Source organism: Pantherophis guttatus, chromosome 3 (genome assembly GCF_059756535.1).
Source record: "Pantherophis guttatus breed Tessera chromosome 3, ASM5975653v1, whole genome shotgun sequence".
NCBI classification, from domain to species: domain Eukaryota; kingdom Metazoa; phylum Chordata; class Lepidosauria; order Squamata; family Colubridae; genus Pantherophis; species Pantherophis guttatus.
Genome location: NC_142065.1, coordinates 38860230 through 38880479, shown reverse-complemented (window position 1 = coordinate 38880479; position 20250 = coordinate 38860230). Strand labels below are relative to the sequence as shown.

Below are 20250 nucleotides of genomic sequence, written 5' to 3'. Positions count from 1 at the left end.
GCATTGCTTGTGCTTGTAGTATCCTGGCCGAAAGGTGGAAAAAATGACTGGTAATATTTACTTTTCTTTAGCACCGAATATTCCATGTAGCAGAAAGGTACAACTAAGTCCATTAGTCTATGCAGTGATCCATGCAATGAAGGTTAGTGGCAACCCATCTGGTGAAGATTATGACACATGGAAAATTGAACCGTGGAATCTGAGAAGATGAAATGGTAGAGAAAGAATGAGCAAATGAAATGAAAAATGGATCAATTCTGTGCTTAGGAAACTAAAAGAAAAGAGTATAATATGATATGATCTTGTTGTCCTCCCCTATTTATTCACTCTATATGCAGAATATATATTGAAAGAATCTGGATTGAAAGATGAGTGTGGTTTTAAAATTTGAGAAACATCAGTAATGGCATGATGGCAATGGTCTGGTCTAGGGGTCTGTAACCTTTAACACCCAAAGAACCATTTGGACCTGTTTCCCACAGAAAACATTGGGAGCCACAAAACCCTTCCCGTGCTTGACTATTTATTGAGTGGCCACAAAACTAGCAATATGTAGTTAAATTAAAAGTTCTGTTTTCTTCTGAATTGGATTTATCCATGGTTGGCCTACTGGGGGTTGAAAAATTCAATAAATCACGTGCTGATGGATATCGCACATTGGTAGTTATGACACATTTTGAGTGACGGTGCCACAGCAGAGGGGTGAAAGAGCCAGATGTGGCTCCAGAGCTGCAGGTTGCTGACCCCTGGTCTGGTCCCTAAAAATTCTAATGATGGGCAAGCTTGAATAATAAAAGTCAAGGAGCACAGTGAAAAGTTGGCCTAAGACTAGATACAAGAAAATGAATGTCTGCAGCAACCAGCCTTAACAATGAGTACACTAAAGTGGTGGATAGCATCTCTTTTTTGGGATCAGCTATTAACAGTTAAGGATCTATCAGTCATGAAATACACTACAATTATACCTTGGTAGCATAGCAATGAATTCTTGCAAAGATACTCTAATGGCCTTATGTATCTATAGCTACAAAGACCAGAATTGTGCAGGGAATGGTTTCCCTATGACACACTGGAAGTTGGGCTTTCAACAAAAGAATAGTTATCGATACTTTTGAACAGTAGAAAAAACTTCTGAGAACAGCACGGATAGCCAAGAAAATAAATCAAGGAGTATCAAACAAATCAACCCATCAAAGGAAGAGAGGACAACCAGGAGGATGGATGGACTCAGTTACAAGTAGCAATGGGTGCACCATTTGAAGACCTGAAGGACCAGGTTGTTGACAGATCCTTTTGGAGAATATCTGTATGGTTACTAAGAATCAGCATCAACTTGATGACACTTTAAGTAAATCAAATCAATGGGAATGATACTACTTTTGAAAATGGAATTGAAATCAATGCTGTCAATAGTAATCTTCCTTGTACCAATAATGAAATGGAACTCATAAATATTGAAAATTGTGATGCTGTAATTGAAGATGATAATGGAATAGTTGTGTAGTTTATTTAATGTACTGGTATGTGTAAAAACTTTATCCTATGCCCAGTGATTTGAAAAGTGTTTCTTTTTACTAAAAGATGGTATCAGGCCCCCAAACCAAGAAACACATATGATTATTCCAAGCAATTCCTTTGTTCCACACCTATAGACAGTATCTTGCCAAACTGCAGCACTCCATTATTTACATCAGGCATATCTGAGAACTATTATGGAGGGGCTGACTTCATCCTCTTTCGCAGCATTCCAGGTATGTGATCACCATTTGCAACCCTTACTTGCCTGTTTCCGACAAGGAAGGTCAACAGGGAAGCTGGCAAGAGGTTGCAAATGGTGATTGTATGATATTGCAACCATGTGTCAATGTCAGCAACTGGAACTACCAGACTTGCTGGAATCAGTGTGGTTGCATGACATCATGTTTTATGACCGCATTGCTTAATGACAGAATTTCAGGTTCCAATTAACTGTTGTTAACCAAGGACTACCTTTAATACACGTATCAGTAAATATGTAACAAATGCTTGTACTGAGATTAGAGATGTGTTGGAGATGTAAATGTGCATGTACTTTCACATGTAGATGGTGCTGTACAAGTAGTTCTTGACTTACAACAGTTAGTTTACTAACCATTCAAAGTTACAACAGCACTGAAAAAAGTGACTTATGACCGTTTTTCACTTATGACCGTTGCAGCATGGTCACGTGATTGAAATTCAGATGCTTGGCAACTAGCATGTATTTATGATGGTGGCAGTGTCGTGGGATCATATGACCATCTTTTGTGACCTTCTGACAAAGTCAATGGGGAAGCGAGGCTCATTTAACACCTGTTACTAACAACTGCAGTGATTCACCTAACAACTGTGGCAAGAAAGGTCGTAAAACAGACAAAATTCATTTAACAAATGCCTTGCTTATGAACAGAAATTTGGGGCCCAATTGTGGTTGTAAGACGAGGACTAACTATATTGTTGGCTGAAAAATCTGCATGATTTTCACCAAATGCTTGATGGATTTTAAGATATAAAATAAATGACATGGTGTAATATGTCATGTGTTGTTGTTCATCTGTTGTTGTATTTACTTACTAAGAATTGCTAAGCCCCAGATGATTTTTACTATGTCCTGATACATAAAATCATAGAACTCAGAGGGCATACTTTTGTATTCCGTTTCCCCCAAAATAAGACCCTGATAATAAGCCCAATTGGGCTTTTGAGCGCATGGCAATAAGGCCAAGCGCTTATTTCAGGGTTAAGACAGGATCTTATTTTCGGGAAAACACAGTATATACATTTATGGGTTACTGGCAGAACTGTCTTCTCCCTATTACATTGGCCTGTCTCAGCTGGTTAGGCAGAGAGGGTATGGTACAGACCCTTTCAGTTAAAGACTGTCAACTGTCAGGGTCCAGGAAGAGAACCTACTCTGCTTTCTCCCCTGCCCTTTGGAATTTTCTCCAAGAGGTGACGTGGCCTTTTGGAAGTATCTGAAGACTTGACTCTTCCAACTCACTTGGGTTTCTCAGAGAAGCACACAACCTTGGAGTCAGCACTTTGAAGGTCTTCCCCTCACCTTTTAAACTTTAATTTTTCTGTTATTGTTTTAGCTGCCTCCTAGTGAAATATATTGTTTTACTTGTACATTGCCCAGGATCATTCTGTGAGATGGGCAGTTTCTAAATTTGACGTATAAAATAAATAAATTCCTGTTCCTGCACACTTTGAAAGTATCTTTCTGGAACCGAATCCAAAGCACAATCCTATTAAATTGGCTTCAGCCCAGATCCAGAATTATTTTGATTCAGGATAAACAACATCTTCAAACTGAATTATTGTATTCAATATTTAATGCTAACATTTTCAAGACAGAAATTTGGATTATTGATAGGTCAGAAGTTCAAATAATGCATATTTGGTTTAGTGCAAATTGTAAATTGATACCAAGACATGTTTAATGCGACCCAATATTCAGTTAATCAGATGCTAGTGCATGTGCAAATGTGGTTGGGATTTTAGATGTTAATCTTCATGTGTGCAAAATGGAGAAAAGGAAGACTATCTGAGAAAAATGTTACAAGTTTAAAAAAGAGGGGGTTTTTTGAGTTACAATGCCTGGTCATAAAAATGGGGGAAGTCTTGTTTTTTATTCAGGATCTAGAATGTCTTCTGAAAACACAGAAATTGGCAAAGCAGGAAAGTGGGTGGGAGAGGTTTATGAAGAAGGTACAAGACAGAGGCAAATTTTCAAAATCAGTAAAACTTTATTCTATTTCCATTCTTTGCCATTAACAGAAAAATTGGAGAAAGCAATGTTTGTTTTACAAAGATAATGCATCTCCCAGAGAAGAAAAACCCTAAATTGAGAATAGAGGTAACATGGAAAAAACACAGTACTGCCCTCTATTCAAAGTAAATAACTCCTGATCTTTTTGGTTAAAGTAATACTTAGACCAATCATTCAGTTTGCTTGCTTGATAAAGTGTGGCTGAGGAAGGGAAGGGATGGGGAGGGGGGGGGCCTGGAAGGAAGGGAGGAAAAAAAAAAGCACACAGACATCAACTATTTCACCTTGATGAAAGTCTCAATACAGCTATGGAAAGCCTAAGTATTCTTTTACAGTACACTGGGTGTTGGCTGCAAAAAAAATGTATTCACTTCAGGCACAAATTTTTAATTTTTTTTTTAATCAGTAAAATAAACCGGGTTTAGAAGCTGCAGTGTTGTAAGCAGCAAATTGTGCATTGTTTTAAATATCTTTAAGTTACCACACTGATGGCACACTTTATCCTTATGAAATTCTGCACTAAGCATGCTAATTGAAGTTAATTAGAAAAAAACCTAGTAGTCTACTTTGGAAAATATGTTCAATGAGATCTAAGAGACAATTTTGCTTGCTAAATGGAACTGAATTTAAATGAGACATTAAAAAAACCTAACATTTGGCCATCAAATAAATGTTTGAGTACTCATATAGGATTCTATATAATACGGTTAGTGTATCTATCCTTATATGAGCCTCAAAACTGGATGAAAATGACGAGAAAATCAGCCTTTCCTGCCTTGGAGAGGACAAAATAATTGAGACCTAAGGCATAGTAATACCTTGGTAAAATTGAATTAAAGAAAATATATGCATGTTGTGTCTATAGATATATTTCTTTTCAGTGCAGAATTTCATAAGGTCTTCCAGAATAGAACTGTCTATAATATTTACTTAAAGAGGCAAAGTAGATTTGCAGTTACCAGTTGCTTTAAATGCACCATTCAAAAAGCTTCTAAAATTGTTAATATAAGGCGCCACCTTAGGTTCTCCAGGATGCAACTGTGCATATTTTAAAACTGTTTCATAAATTTATTTTTAAACATAACATGAGGAAGGTGTTAAAACTGGTGTAATAGCTCCTTAGATTTTGGAAGGGATGAATACAAGGATATTCAGTACCCTTCACCAGACCCCACCCTTATTCCAATATTAGTTGCTTTGAGACCAGTTAGTCGATAACACCAGCTTGACGAATCTTTCTCTCTGTCCCAAATCCCTGTAAATGGCAAAATATATCATGAGTTTAAACTGGATGTTGAAATAACAGTGAAAGAAAAGACAGCTATAAGCATCACATATATTCATTTTGCTTCTGAGCTTACACTTTTCCCATTTTGCTCTTATTTGTGTTTATGCTATTTTCTAAAATGCCTCAACGCATTTGTGGACCTGATATTTCCTACAATTAATCAAAAATGAATATAGAATGTTCCACACATTCCTGTTTGCAAGTCCTACTTGGTGTATTCTTTTTTGCTGTTAAAAATTGCCTTTTTAATAGCCTCTGAAGTGTCCAAATATACATTTCTGCTTCCAGAGAAAAAATAATTATAGTTCTTTCCTAAAAACAAAGCTAACCCCCCCCCCCCCCAAAAAAAAAAAATTAAAACCACTGCAAAGCCCTGACTAAAGCCTGATTTGTCTATACAGGGCAAATATATACTGGTCAAGAACTAATAACTTATATCTCTAATTGAAAAGCTTTGAATGGTCATTTCTTAATATACACAGAAAGATTATATTGGGCTTTATTTGAAACCTAGAGCTTATAACACTTTTTGCTAGGAACAGCCTCTTCCAATATACCATGCCAGTTAAATGTAGCTCACACCAGACGTTAATTCCTAAGACTAATAGGCTAACATGGGACCCAAAGGAATACTGACACTAAGGGGAGGGGGGGTTTAAGAGAACAGGTCATGTGATTCACACATATATGAGTAGTAGCCAGCTTCCTACTCAGGAGAAAGGTGAGCATTCCAAAAGTTGCACTTTTCTGGGAGTACAAGATCAGTCTTAATTCTGGATAAAGAGCCCAACATGAAGTAGTACATTCTTGTTTAGCCAACTTGGAACAAAGCACGACGGTTCCAGTATCCATTTAAAAAAATATCAGGAAAAAAACTGTTATCTTTAAGTGGGATATGGAAAGTCAGAAATCTATGCTGGTCTTTGCAGAATCATACCATGCATTCTAAATAACGTACAAAATAAATATGAGAATAAAGTGATTATTTCACTTTATTTGTAGGTCTAAGTAGGACCTGCAAACAGGAATTTGTGTCAGGTTAGGAGCTAAAGTGGACTGTATAGCATTGAAAAATTTGGGACCAATTTTGGAAAAAGGTATCTGGGTGAAGAACTAATTTGCCCCATGGAACCTAAGGAAGAGAGCAAAGTTCTCCAGCTTGTACCAAAAATGCTGCCTTCCATAACAATTAAATGGGACAGTAGCCACAGGCTCAATGGATTTCAAAATTAGCAAACAACAAGGGAAAAGCTCCAAGATGGATTGGTTTATCAATGATTTAGAAAAAAAGGAAGGTATCTTCCATTGAAAGAAAGAGAGATATCCTTTATTGAATGAAGAATCGACACTTGCTGTTTTAAATGAAACAGAAATGCCAAATATGAGGGAGGTAATCAAATTGTTCTTTTCAGATAAAGTTTATAAAAGTTTTCCATTTAGCTTTATAAATTCTCAGAGCTGTGGAGGAACAAAATAGTGAAACACAAAATTGGGAAATAGATTCACCTATTATAAACTGAAGAAACTTGGTGGGATTCTGTTCCTACAATGCAGACATTTGCAAAAATGGGGCCTTAAAATAAGATGGCTTATGATGGGAAGTCATGTATGACTGACAAGAATTGTTTTAAAAAAGTGTGACATTAAAAAAATGTAAATAAAAATTTAATAAAACAGTATTTAAGAAATATCAGCGTTCAAAGTCAAATATACTAATGTTTGATAGACACAGAAACAAAATTAGTTTGGCGGGAACCAGACTTAGTCGCATGGTAGCTGTAGAAGATAGTGCTCTGCAAATAATTCTATAAACTCTAGAACAAGGATGTCAAACTCACCGCGTCATGTTGCCATCATGTGACGTTTTTCCCATTCGCGGAGCTGGGATAGGCGTGGCCTACATGTTACACATCCAGCCCGTGGGCCGCCAGTTTGACACCCCTGCTCTAGAAGGTTCTGAATATACTCTGCACAAGCTGCAGAACCCTTACGTGTTACTCAAAGGGACTACAATAAACAACTGCAGATTATTAATACAAAGAATATTTCCAGAAATGTGAAAAGTACCAAGAGCGAGCAAAAAAAAAAAAAAAAAAAAGTATATTGGAATGGAATGTTTTCAGTGAACATAAAGAATCTGTCCACCTGAAGTGAATTTTGATAAGAGTCCTCTTTAACAGTTTTAATTCCCTGTCAGATGTGGAAAAAGGAAACCCAAAAATGCATTTCCTGTCTCAAAGGTCCCATTGTGGAAACAGGAAACCTCAGAAATGAGCCCCACATCCTGATTATATCCTTAATATTAGCTATTATATCTATCTTTTGTTATTTTGAAGAACAAGATAGCTTATAATTATGTTAACTACCACCTTCTTTGATATATTTATTTTTTAAAACAAGTCAAAGATTTTAAACCCTAACCCTTGCTGAAACTTACACTGAAAACATATCCCTCACACAAATGGTGCAACTTCTTTTTCTTCAAATTCTTTCTCAAAACCATTTCTTCCTTTGTCTGAAAACTCTTATTCAATTATGTAAGGTAACTCTTGTCTGTTCATGATCATACTTCCTTGCCTTTTTCCTCCTTCCCTTCCAAACAGCAATTGTCATATTATTATGGGTTTAATCTCTGGATATTCTAGATTTAATCTGTCTGATACCAAAGCCCAATAAGGTGCTGTATCAACATTTATTAATCAACCATCACAAACAGTTCTGTTTATTTATTTATTGCTTTATGCTAACATCATTTTTCAATCCCATCTAATTCTTTATTGCCTGATGGACATCATTTTGCCAAGAATATTTAGACTACTATATAACACCAATTTGTTCCAGAAAAATAACTAATATTAAGGGATTATAAGAATTGCAGTTTAAAATGTTTCAAAACTAAATTGTCTATTCCTACCCTATTCCTACCCTGGTCCATTTCAAATAGGAAATGTAAGAAATTCATATATTTATTATACCATTCCAATGATGTGGCTATCAGAAATAATGTCATTCTGTCTTAAAAGCTGAAATTATGAAATATGGGCAAATTTCCTGTAACATACCTTTGTATTATCCGGTCCCCTTGGCTGACGAATCACAGTTAGACGAGGAGCACTGGCATCATCCAAAGTAATGCTCTTTAAACGATTAACAAGTCTGTCAGGGCGTGGAGCAGCTACAGCCTTAGCACCTTCACTGTTAATAGAAACAAACCAAATCAATGGGAGGAGGGGGAAAAACAAAAAGAACTAACACTTAAAAATACTATGGCTTTTAGTTTCTCCTTCCATAAAATCCTAAATGATTACTGAGTAATATAATGAAAATCAGAATATTTTATGTCTACAATAAAATTCCAAATGTAAGCTCTAGTACAGAGCAAATCAAAGAAATGTCAAATTGTTCTGGTGGTTCTAATAGAACCACCTTTGCAATAAGCATAATTGAACTGCCACCTTCATGTTTAAAACCTCAATGACAGCCCAATAAATATGTAAAAAAAATATTAATTTTAAAAAAAGACTAACCAGAAAATGTGTTGTGTTCAAATGCTACATAATAATAAGGCTAGCTGTACTATATAGCTTTCCCTCCCATTCCCTAGTATAAGTCCAAACATCAGATCTGCTAACTCTTGATTTCTGGAATTCTTCTCACACTTCAGCCACTAAAATTATATTTCAGACAAAATGTATGGAGAAGTGTAGGTAAAACTAGGAATAGAAAAGTTATGGTTACACAAAGACTAACAGAATATACTTTTTGTAAGCAAAAAACATGCACCAATGCTAGTACCGATTAATTCACCCAAACTGATATAATGCTGCAAGAAACGAACAGCTAATGAAATATTTTTGTAATATTCCCGAGATCAGGATTGCTTAATTTATTTCTGTGAAAAGAACAATACTGCTAATGATTAGCAGTTTCTTACCTAACACGCCACACATTACAGGCACTGCATTTCCCTGTGCGTTGATTGAGAATGACTGAAAACTCTACTTCATCACCAGCCTGCAATTCCACTCCATCCTGAACTTCTTTCACATGAAAAAAGAGTTTTTTGCCGTCACCCACTTCATAGTTTATGAAACCAAACTGAAAGAGGAAAGGAAATTATCTTGTTAATTGAACAATTAAGCAATGTTTTCTACAGATGTTTCCCATACCCTTCAGATTGCCGATTTTGTTTTCCTATCACCACACATTTTCTAAGACATTTAGTAAAGGGCTTCCTATCATAACGATTTCATACTTCAACCCAAATTAAAATTTTAAAATCTAGCTATTTTATTTGGTTCAAAGCCAAATACAAGACCTCTAAAACTTGTTCACACTTCCATATATTCAGAATAACAATGTGAATATCATAGGAGTAATTTTTTGGTTTCTAGGTGTTATGTTCCAGAAACTGGAGACCATTCAAGTGAAATCTTGTATTAAAACACATTTAGAACATATTAGCTTATCCTAGAGGTTCTAAACTAGAAGGCTCCCAGATGGATTTTATAGGACAAGTTGGACACAGCTGGTGTATGCTACTCCAATTCCTTCTCTAGTTTCCAGCACAACAAATCTGACTGCCAGCCTAATTCCCAATCTTCCAAATGATTTCTTCTCTCCTTTTGTGCTTCTCCTCAGCTATCACCATAGCAATCTCTCCAGCATGAAGTATCTACCAGCATGACATCAATGTGAAATACCCACCAGCACCTTCCCTTTCCCTCCCTCTCATCATTTGATGGCCTTTGTTTTTCACCTTTAAGCCAGTTTTGCCATAATACCATACTCTGATCTGAGCCCACAATATAACAGTCTCATTTCACTAATAAACCTGTGGTTCAGTTCCAAAATGTGCTCTAAAAAAACAGCGGTTTCATACACAGAACATTCTGCATACACATAAAACCATATTTTCCTAGTTACGGGTTTCTTAAATCCAACAGTATAGTTTGGGTTGATGAAGGGATGCTTTATTGCTACAATTATTAAACTATTATGTATAGAAATGTGGAAAGCAACAGAATAATCCGTAAAGTTTCTAACCAAATTATGCCAACAAATCTGGAGAACATGGTGGCTAACACATTGGAAGAAGTCGGTCTACATACCAAACCAAAAAAAGTAGACTTAACAAAAGTATTCAAATGTTGTACAACATTCTTAATGTAACATGCTAACAAAATAGTATTTAGAATCACCCAATACAGATTTAGAGTCCTACATGGAAAGGGATATGCTAGATGGTGTGCTGGTTTTAGAAAAACCTTAGTGATGGGAGAGATTAATTGCTGATGTATAGTAGATACCCCAAGAACACCCCCCCCCATCAATATGTGCTTTATTGATTTAAAAAAAGGTGTTTGTTCATATTGACCATGACTGGTTGTGGAATGTCTTTAGGACCCTGGGAGAAAAATGGCATATTGAAGATGGCTCTGCAAAAATCAGAGCCGATTAACACAGCACAATGGAGAAGCAACAAGCAGACCAGCTCTCTGATAATAACTTGAATTACTATCCACAATTGCTCCAGGCAACTGCTTCTTGTGAGTAAACCACAAGAGTTAATTACTAAAATTGTTTATGCTTGTGATGAAGGGAAGTTACTTCTTTGTTATGTTAAAATTCTGGGAAAAAAGAAAAAAATTGAATCCTGGATTATTCATTTTCTTTATGCAAAATCTATATACAGGACCGAAAGCAACAATTTGAATGCGACATTATGCACAGGTCAGCAAAAGAGTGAGGCTAGGTTGTATACTCTATATTTATTCAACCTAATTCCTGAAAATATACTGAGGGAAGCTGGATTGGAGGAAGAGAAGTATGACTTTAAACTGCAGGAAGAAGCATCAATAATCTGCACTATGCTGACTATTCTGATAACTAAAATGCAAATGACAGCATTAATACTGAAGAGTTAGATAGTGTCTGCTTTTTAGAATCAACTATCAACAGTAAAGGAATCAGCACTCATGAAATGCTCCACAGTATTTGATAGAGTAGAAATAAAGCCTTGGAAAACATTTAGATACCAGAATATGCCTTAAATATGCATTGAAAAGTTCAGAATCACACAAGTAATGGTTTTCTTTCAGATACTCTTTGGAAATAAAAGTTGGATTTTGAAGCAGCAAATTTTCTAATTAGAACTTTGAGGTCACAGAAACCTCTTAAAAATACCATGTACAGCCAAGAAAGGAAAAAAAAAAAAAGGATCATAGAACAAATCAATTTAGAGTTCTTATTAAAGGCAGTGCTCTTAACTTAAGGTAGTAGTTAAGGGAGTTTTGCCCCATTCTACAACTTTTTTTGCCACAGTTGTTAAATGAATCACTGAAGATTTGCAGTCCAGTTAAGTGAATCATAAAGTCCTTCCAATTACTGTGGTCTAATTTGGCAGGCTATGTGCAAAGGCATATGACTCTACAGCAGTGGTTCCCAACATGGGCCCACGCCCCACAGGGGGGTAATTTGATTTTTAATGGGGGCAATTCAAAAATGAGCTCTTAACTGAATTTGTGAAAGCCCACTAATTGTTCTTATATATTTGTGATGAAACAGCTGTGTTTCATTTACCTATTATTAAAGTGCCCAGGGCCCAGTCTGAAAAGGATATCCCAGCTGGAGGGAAGAGGGAGCAACTGGCAGGCAATCAGACTGTTTCCACTAAGAATCATGGGACTGGCAGTATCTCTCTCTCTTTCCTGTGGGCTTTGCTGCTGGGTGGTTGCAGGGAGAGCTGCTCTGTGGGGAGACAGAGTGGATGGCTGCTGGAGGAAGCCCAGCAGTGAGGATACAGAACCAGTACCCAGGTTTAATTAAGAAATTATTAGATTTACAGTTATTTTTAGCCTGTGTTTTCCCAGGCCCTGTTTTACAAGACTTTTCCTCTAAGAGAATCTGGGGCTGGGCCATGCATGCATAGGCCTTGCGAGGCCTGTGTGACTCACCTCCACCTACTGAACTACCAAACTGAACTACCATTTTCTCACTAAGCTTCAGGTTTAAAGCAAGTGGGCAAGTAGTGGGGTCATGGGCTACTACCCCCACTTTGTTCATGACAATCTTATTATTCATAAATTAAGTTAAGAATGTTTTTTTAAATTTTCCTCTTTCTGGCATGGCTTTGTGATGAAATACCCAAATTCAACCTACTTTGCAAGAAAACTGCTGTTACCATTCCCATCTTCATAGTTAGCTGAATGTGGCTTTAGTGCTGTAAATGATTTGCTAATGAAAAAAAGAAATCGACTGGATATCACTGAACAAGGAGATTTGAGAATGAAGCTGACTAAATTGGAGCCTAATATAAAATCTCTCTGCAACAGGCATCCAACACAAGGATCTCACTAACTTAAGTAGACTAAAACTGCAATCCTACAACATTTTGCCGGGAGTAAGCCCCATTGAAGACAATGGCACTTACTTCTGAAGAGACATGAATAGGATTGCGTTGTAAATATAATCTGACAATGTCATCTAATTGTGGCAATTAGATGCCAAAGTAAGCTATAAGTATTTTTAAAAATTAAAACGACAACCAGCAGATAGCACTTAAAATATGCTAGGTAACACTGGCCTCAGCAAGGGCTAATATACCTAAAAAAATATTCACTTAAACAAGTAACTTTTGAATAATAACAGTTTGGCTTTGATTTGATTATAGGGAGCAAAACCCATACCAACTAGCACTGATCTTACCTAGTTGGATAATGAAATGTCTATCAAGCTCAAAGAATACCAAGGACTCTCTAGAGTTCAATGCTGAGCTATATATATTCTCTTGGGAATATATGCATCGAATTGGAAATTTATTTTTTTTATATACAAGCAACACAAGCTATACATAAAGAATTATCTTCTTACCTGATCTTTCACACATTCTACAGTGGCTCTACGGAAAACTGTTATGTTGCAAGCCATTGTTTGTCCATTCTGACCGAAGACACAAAGCTGGAATTTCACGGTCTCTCCTTTCTGCAGACAGTCCCCTTTATTTGCCATGCCAACAATTCCAAAAGGATAGACCTCACCTTTCATTTCTCCTAGAAAAACACACAAAATCAAAGATGTGCTTTCATTTAAAAAAAAGAAGTAGCTAATACAGAGAGTCCTCAGTTTGCAACCACAATTGAGCCCAAAATTTCTGTTGGTAAGTGAGACAGTTGTTCAGTGAATTTTGCTCCATTTTACATCCTTTCTTGCTACAGTTGTTAAATGATTCACTGCAGTTGTTAAGTTAGTAACACAATTGTTTAGTGAATCTGGGTTCCCCATTGACTTTGCAGGTCAGAAAGTTGCAAAAGGTGATCATACGAGCCCAGGACAGTGAAACTGTCATTAATATGAGTTAGTTGCCAAGCAATTTTGAATTTTGATCATGTGATCATGAAGATGCTGCAATAGCTGTAAGTGTGAAAAAGTGATGTCACTTTTCAGTGCTGTTGTAACTTCAAATGGTCACTAAACAAACTGTTGTAAGTTGAGAACTACCTGTATTCTAAATAAATACTAAGTTCTGTGAATTTATACTGTTATAAATGCAAATGAAATGCATGCAAATGAATTCTAGACTAAAGAGTTACCTAATACATACCAAGAATAACATATTAAAGGTACAGTGAGGATATGTATTACTTACCATCCTCCATGACTTCAATCATTCCTTGGTATTCCGTTTGGTTAGGATCTACACTCCTGAGAGGGCGAATAACTTTACCCGTGTAACAAGTTGGGTCAGCTTCATCTGTGATGCCATTTACTGCAATAGAAGACCAATCACGCCATTTACTGCAATAAAATTACCAAGTTTGGCAAAACAGTGTGTATAATTTGCAGAAACTACATTGTTTTAACTTATTGACATAATGAAATAATTCAGAAAACCACTAAAATCTATGTTGAATGTGCTTATTAGTACTTTTCTTCAAGAGTAGTGCCTGCTTTTGTTTGTTTGATTTTCTGTTGCAACAGAAATTGACTGCCTGCCTGACTGGCTTGCTAAATAACTATGTATGTATATAATTACTAAAACGAGTTGTGGTTGGTAACCAAATATATTATGCTACAGAGAATCCACTATGAAGAAACTGCTTTTTAATTCAAGGGATAAAAATATCCAATTTTCTCATAATACCAGAGCCTTGGGTTATACTAAAAAGTTGAATAATTCAGGGAAGATTCAGGATATACTATAGTAAAACATACTAACTTTTAAAAATACAACACATAATTAAATTGCATAGATATGGTTACTTCAGAGAACTTGAACAGGTATGGCATACATACTGATGCCCATTTCAAAGCAACTTTTAAACTTTGGATTTGAAGTGCAATACATCTCGTGTTCATTTTCTCATATATAGATATACAAACACACACACAAGCTATATATGAATATATCCTAAGCAAAGAGGTTCCTCCCAATCTCCAAGTGAGTTGGTCTCTAGCTTATTGCAATGGAAATCAGAAGTTTGCAGCTAGAATGGCTGGGAAAGGAATAGTTCACCATTTCATCCAGAAATCTTCATCCTCCTAATAATAGCAATAGCAATAGGATATAGACTTATATACCACTTCACAGCCCTAAGCGGTTTAGAGTCAGCATATTGCCCCCAACAATCTGGGTCCTCACTTTACCGACCTTGGAAGGATGGAAGGCTGAGTCAACCTTGAACGTAGTGAGTTTCAAACTGCCAAATTGTAGGCAGCTGACTGCCAGCAGAAGTAGCCTGCAGTACTGCATTCTAACCATTGCAGCACCGCAGCTCTTAATAATCATAAATTTGCAAAGTTTTCTTTTTTTTTTATGTCAGTCCACCAAAAAAAAAAAAAAAAAAGAGTAGCAGCAGCAGACAGAGACAGACATTTCCTCCTGTGTAGAAAGAAGAATATTGCCGCTTTGATACTGTCTGGCTGGAAAAAGTGACAAAAATGTTTAAGTGGCTGATCTGATAGAGAACCAAAATAAAAGTGAGAAGGATAATAGGATTTCTGCAACAATTTTAAGCATATAGCAATTAAAGGGGGAAAAGGATATGATTATTGGAGAAGGGGAGAAAAATTAACAGAATGTATTACTGACTTATTGGAAATATATGACAAAGTACGATTATCCTAGACCTATTAGCTACAAAGACAGGTCTTCTTACATAATCCATCCTAAGACAAGAGGTAGATAATGAAGATTATAGAAAATAGACCTGTTTGGCTTTGATAAAACACTCTGGATTGACCTCAGAAGCAAGACTAAGTAGAAAAAGGAGATTTGTTCAAAAGAAAAGAACACAAAGAGACTGCATTGGACTTGAATATGACAAGGATAAATCTTGCAAGGAAAATAGGAGCAGGTCTATAGAGGAGCCTAAGGATCAAATCAAGGCCTTTTGACAACTATATTTACTATAGGTTATGTGAGTTCTGTACACATATTTCAGGCTAAGGGCCATTTCCAGCCTCTGAGAGATTTACTAAGAGCTATTTTGTTTTTTCTCCTTCAAGAATTTTTTCTCTGAAAAATTCACAGTAACTATGTAGCATGTCAAGTGGAGCTTCCCTTCACATAGGTAAGACCAATCTTTAAAACATACTGCATATATAAAACTAATTAGTTAAGAAATTAATTGTGCATGCCAATCAAACTGCCACACATCTTATATATTACATGTAAAAATTTGTCAATTAAATAGAAACATGAGTCTGAAAGTACCAATTGTAAATAAAACTGATCGGAATGACTGGGAAATCTGGTTAGGTAGGAGTTATTCACTCATAGTGGCTACTATTATAAAACAAAGTATATTAAAAGATGTCTGAACCTTCAAGGGTCTCTTTCTCTGCATGGGCATATTCTAGTTTTAAATGGAGTGCCCTCTAAAACTGCTGCTATAAGTGTACTGATATGTGTCAAGATTAGGTCTCTCCAAGTTTGGGAACAGTAATTTAAGTACCTGTCAGGTACTTAAAGTACCTGGCAGGTGTGGAAAAGGTGCAAGAGCTACTTAAAATACATCTTTAAGAAGAGACATCAGATCTGACTGAATATCCATGACTTTAAGGTGTTGCTTGATTGCTTTTACTTAGGATCATGTCATAGCAAATGCCATCTGAATGAAAGAAAAACCTAAAACTTTGGTTTCTTATGCATCACCTTGGCCCACGATGATCAAAGTTATCAGAAAGAACCTGGTTAGATCTACTGAGAAGAAAAATAGTTTACTATGTAAAGAATTTATCTAGGCATTGGATTTGATCTTATTGGTGCCATCCTCATAACATAGGACTGCATTTGAAATCCAACAAGGATTCAAATATTTTTTTACATCCTGTTTTAGATTATTGGAGCTGTAATACATAAAGTGCTATATTGAGAAATACTAATATGGTTTAATTGATTCTATCTGCTCCTGGATTATCTATGTCACTAGCATGTAATAAAGTTACACAGAAAAAGACATCCATAAACCTTCCAGGACTAATGTTTGTTTAAAACAAAAAGGAAAATAAGAGGGAACTTCACCTGCATGTGTCTTGTTCACTTTCTCTGCACTGACTTTGTTTCCTTTGCCTTTCGATAAACTGTATTCAACCATGTCTCCAAGTTCCAAGCTATCGATATCACCACAGAATTCACTGAAAACAATCACACAAAAATCTTGAATATGCATAAATATGATCTAAAATGTTACCTCCACCAAAACAACTGAACATATAAAGCATAATGTGGAAATCAACCACATAAATTTTGGTTATAGTGGTGTTCCCTCAGAAAGCATCAATGTTTAATTGCTACATAAATTTACATTTTAGAGAAATAGGATTTAGAGACGAGTACCTTAAAGAAGCTCTTCTTTGAAGATTTCCATGTACCATATACAATCATGTGAAAAAGTAATTATACCCCATATAATTTTTTTCTTTTTTTAACCTATAATGGACATATCAGTATTTTATCTTCATTGAAAACAGTATATCAAAATAAAGATGCCATAAACACAAAAATGAAAACATGTTGTTGAATAAATAATGGCAAACTCAATTTAGCAGAGATGCTGCTTCTTTTTATGAAAAAAGTTAAGTACACCTTGACAGCAATATTTGGTATTTGCCCCCTCAAGGCAGTTTATCTTATAAATGTCTGTCAGTTTCTCACATCAACGGGAAGGAATTTTTTCCCATTGCTTCAAGCAGAATTTTTCAGCTTCAAAAATGTTCTTGCATGCACGGCCCATTTCAAGTCACCCCAAGCATCTTGGTGGAATTTAGATCCTCTTTTGTCTTTTTTTTCCCCCAGTCATTCCTTAGTGGATTTACTGGAATGTTCAGGGTCACTATCATTTTACAAGATCTCACATTATCCTCAAGTACCGTCTGGGTACAATGAAGAATTCATAGTGAATTCTGTGATGGTGAGCTGCTTGGATACTAATGCAGCTAAGTAACCATAAACCGTAACATTTCCACCACCATGCTTTACATTTTGTATCAGGTTCTGGTGAAGTGCTGTTTTTAACAAAAGTGGCCAAATAACTCTTTGCCTCATCAGTCCAGAAGCACATTATTCCAGGTCTTTGCCTAGGACCAGGTTTTCATAGCAATTTTTACTCTTGCCATGATGTTCTTTCTGGGCAGCAAAGGTTTCCTCCTGACTCACCACCCATGCAATCTGATTTGTGCAGCTACTTTCTAATGGTAGACTCATGCACTTAGATAGCAATAATGGCTATTGGTCATGTGATAAAAGGGACTCCTTTCAGCATTTTGCATTCTGCTCTTGGGCTGAATTTTCTGGGATGTCCTGGCCAAGTTGACAATTGTTTGAAATCTTTTCCACTTATAAATGATCTTCCAGACAACGGAATGATTAGTGTTCAACAACTATTTGACGATTTCTTTAAATCCCTTCCCAGACTTGTAGGTATCTATAACCTTATTTCTGAAGGCTTCAGAGTTCTTTCAATCTAGCATGGTTATATCAGATTTCAATAACAAAGAACAAATCAACTGAATATCTGAGGTTTTAAGTTACATTGTCCCTCCCAAATCCCCTAACACTGATCTAATCATCTGCACTTGGTCTAATCATCTTCACAGAATTTGGTGTACCTGATTCTTATTTTAAGTATTTGAGGTAGTGATAAATTTAGGGTGTAGTTACTTTTCCCACGTGCGAAATTTGCATTTATGTTTATTTAAATTATACAATGGACCACAAAATGTAAATAGTACATTTATTTATTGGCCACTCATCTTACCTCAGGGAACTGAATTCAAGAAATTAGTTATATTATATCCTCTTTGTTAATATTGTTCAAATGAAGATCAAGTATTTGTATGTTGAAATAAGTTGAAAAAGTCACAAATGTCAATGGGCTGTGCTTTTTTTTCTGATTATACATGTTAAATTCAACATGAAAGCAATTTTTGTATTATTTTCTCTTGCTACAATGTTTTTGTTAATCAATTCAGCTTTTTACAGAACTAAGCTAATACATCAAATACTAGGGCATTACAAAGCTTCAGATTTGAAGGGGAACAATTCCTAAAAGTATAAAAGGCTCATATAGCAACTAACAGCAACTCCATAATGCTGTATGTTTTTCAAAGATTATTCAGCTGCCCTCCACAAGGCAGAGTGATCCTGTGAAAATAGATGCTTGGTTCAAAGAGTTGCCAGGTGCTACATGCGCACACTCCAAAATATATCTATCCCTTCAAATCTAAAGGTACGTACAGTCACACCACATAGTACTCTATATTCACTATACTAATGGGAATTTTATTAAATAAAATACTGGTACTTTGGTTTTTTTTATTGCTTCAGAAGAAAAAAACAAATTCTTTGTTAATGCCACTGAGTAGTTTGTTAAGGGTGGAGGCTAGTTTCCAAGTTTTTATTCTGACTTCCACACAATGTGTTAGTATTAAGCTTCTATCAGAATAATACAATATACAACATACTTTCCCTTAAGCTCTCAGAGAAAGACATATAGATAGAAAAATACAGGGTACAGGGTACATATCTAATGAGATATAGGGTTATATCTCATTAGATATGGCAGAAAAAGCATGCTGTGGGTACCATCAGCTAGGAACCTGTATTTGGTCAATCCTGAGATGTGCTTTCTGTGCCATGGCACCTGCATTATGGAATACTGTTTCCCCAGAAATTAGATTAACTCCATCCCTTTTGACATTCTGGAAGATCCAATATCTGGTGATGTTATCAGGCCTGAGGATTCCAGGGAATTAAGAGACTGATTCCGTTGTTGAGTTCTTTACTATTATCCCCTCCTCACTTAGGGTTTGTATATTTTTACAATATTTATTTTTAAAGTGTTTTATATCTTTTATATTGTTGTTTTTATACTGGATTTATCCGGTTATTGTTTGCCACCCAGAGCCACCCTTTGGTGAGATTGGTGGATATATAAATGATAAATAAATAAGTAAATAAACAAATACGTCTCCATGTATGAGGCTTTACATGACATCCATCAGATTTCTATATATTACATGTTATATATAACCTGTATGATTTTTTAAATTTACAGACTACCATGAAACAGTATCTAACCGATTTTTGTCTATATTAGGACTCAGTCGCATCAATGTTAAACTGTTATACACACTTGAAAAATCCTAATATGGGATGAAATGAGACACACATATTACCTCCTGGTTTTAAGCTTCTTTTTCACAGAAGAATACACATATGGTTATTTAAATCAATATTCCAATCCAATATTAGCATTAGGAAAAACAAAATAGAGGGTTTGTTTTTTTATTTTATTTATTTTAATTTAATTTAATTTAATTTAGGAAATTTATATTGCTGCCTATTCGCACATGGCAACTCAAAGAGGCTTAAAAACCTCATATAAAAAACAATAAAACTAATAGAAGAGAGAATCATATAATAAATTAATAAAATAATATAATAAAATAACCCGCAACCCTCTGCCCCGGTGATAAACACATGAGCCATTTAATGGGCTCCATCCCGTTCTGCGTTCCCTAGGCCCGCTGGCAGAACCAGGTCCTAAGCGCCTTCAAAGAGTGTTAGAGGGCCATTCTAATCTCTGGGGGAATGATGTTGCAGAGAGAGGGAGCCACCATGGAGAAGGCCCTCTCTAGGGCAGGAGTTCCCAACTGGGGGTGCGAGGCA

The 20250-nt window shown here is 35.9% G+C and overlaps 1 protein-coding gene across 12 annotated transcripts in view; it reads right to left on the bottom strand.

The window, feature by feature from the left end:
* Positions 1 to 3747: 3747 nt before the first annotated feature.
* Positions 3748 to 20250, bottom strand: part of CSDE1 (cold shock domain containing E1) — a 34329-nt gene continuing 17826 nt past the window's right edge. For all 12 annotated transcript variants that reach the window (XM_034414245.3, XM_034414247.3, XM_087889346.1 and 9 more), the window contains 6 exons: positions 16603 to 16715; positions 13726 to 13845; positions 12951 to 13129; positions 9013 to 9176; positions 8141 to 8273; positions 3748 to 5045 (listed from right to left, as the gene is read on the bottom strand). In XM_034414245.3, coding sequence (XP_034270136.1) covers positions 4998 to 5045; positions 8141 to 8273; positions 9013 to 9176; positions 12951 to 13129; positions 13726 to 13845; positions 16603 to 16715 — 757 coding nt within the window. In that variant the 3' untranslated portion in view covers positions 3748 to 4997. The remainder of the gene's footprint in view (positions 5046 to 8140; positions 8274 to 9012; positions 9177 to 12950; positions 13130 to 13725; positions 13846 to 16602; positions 16716 to 20250) is intronic.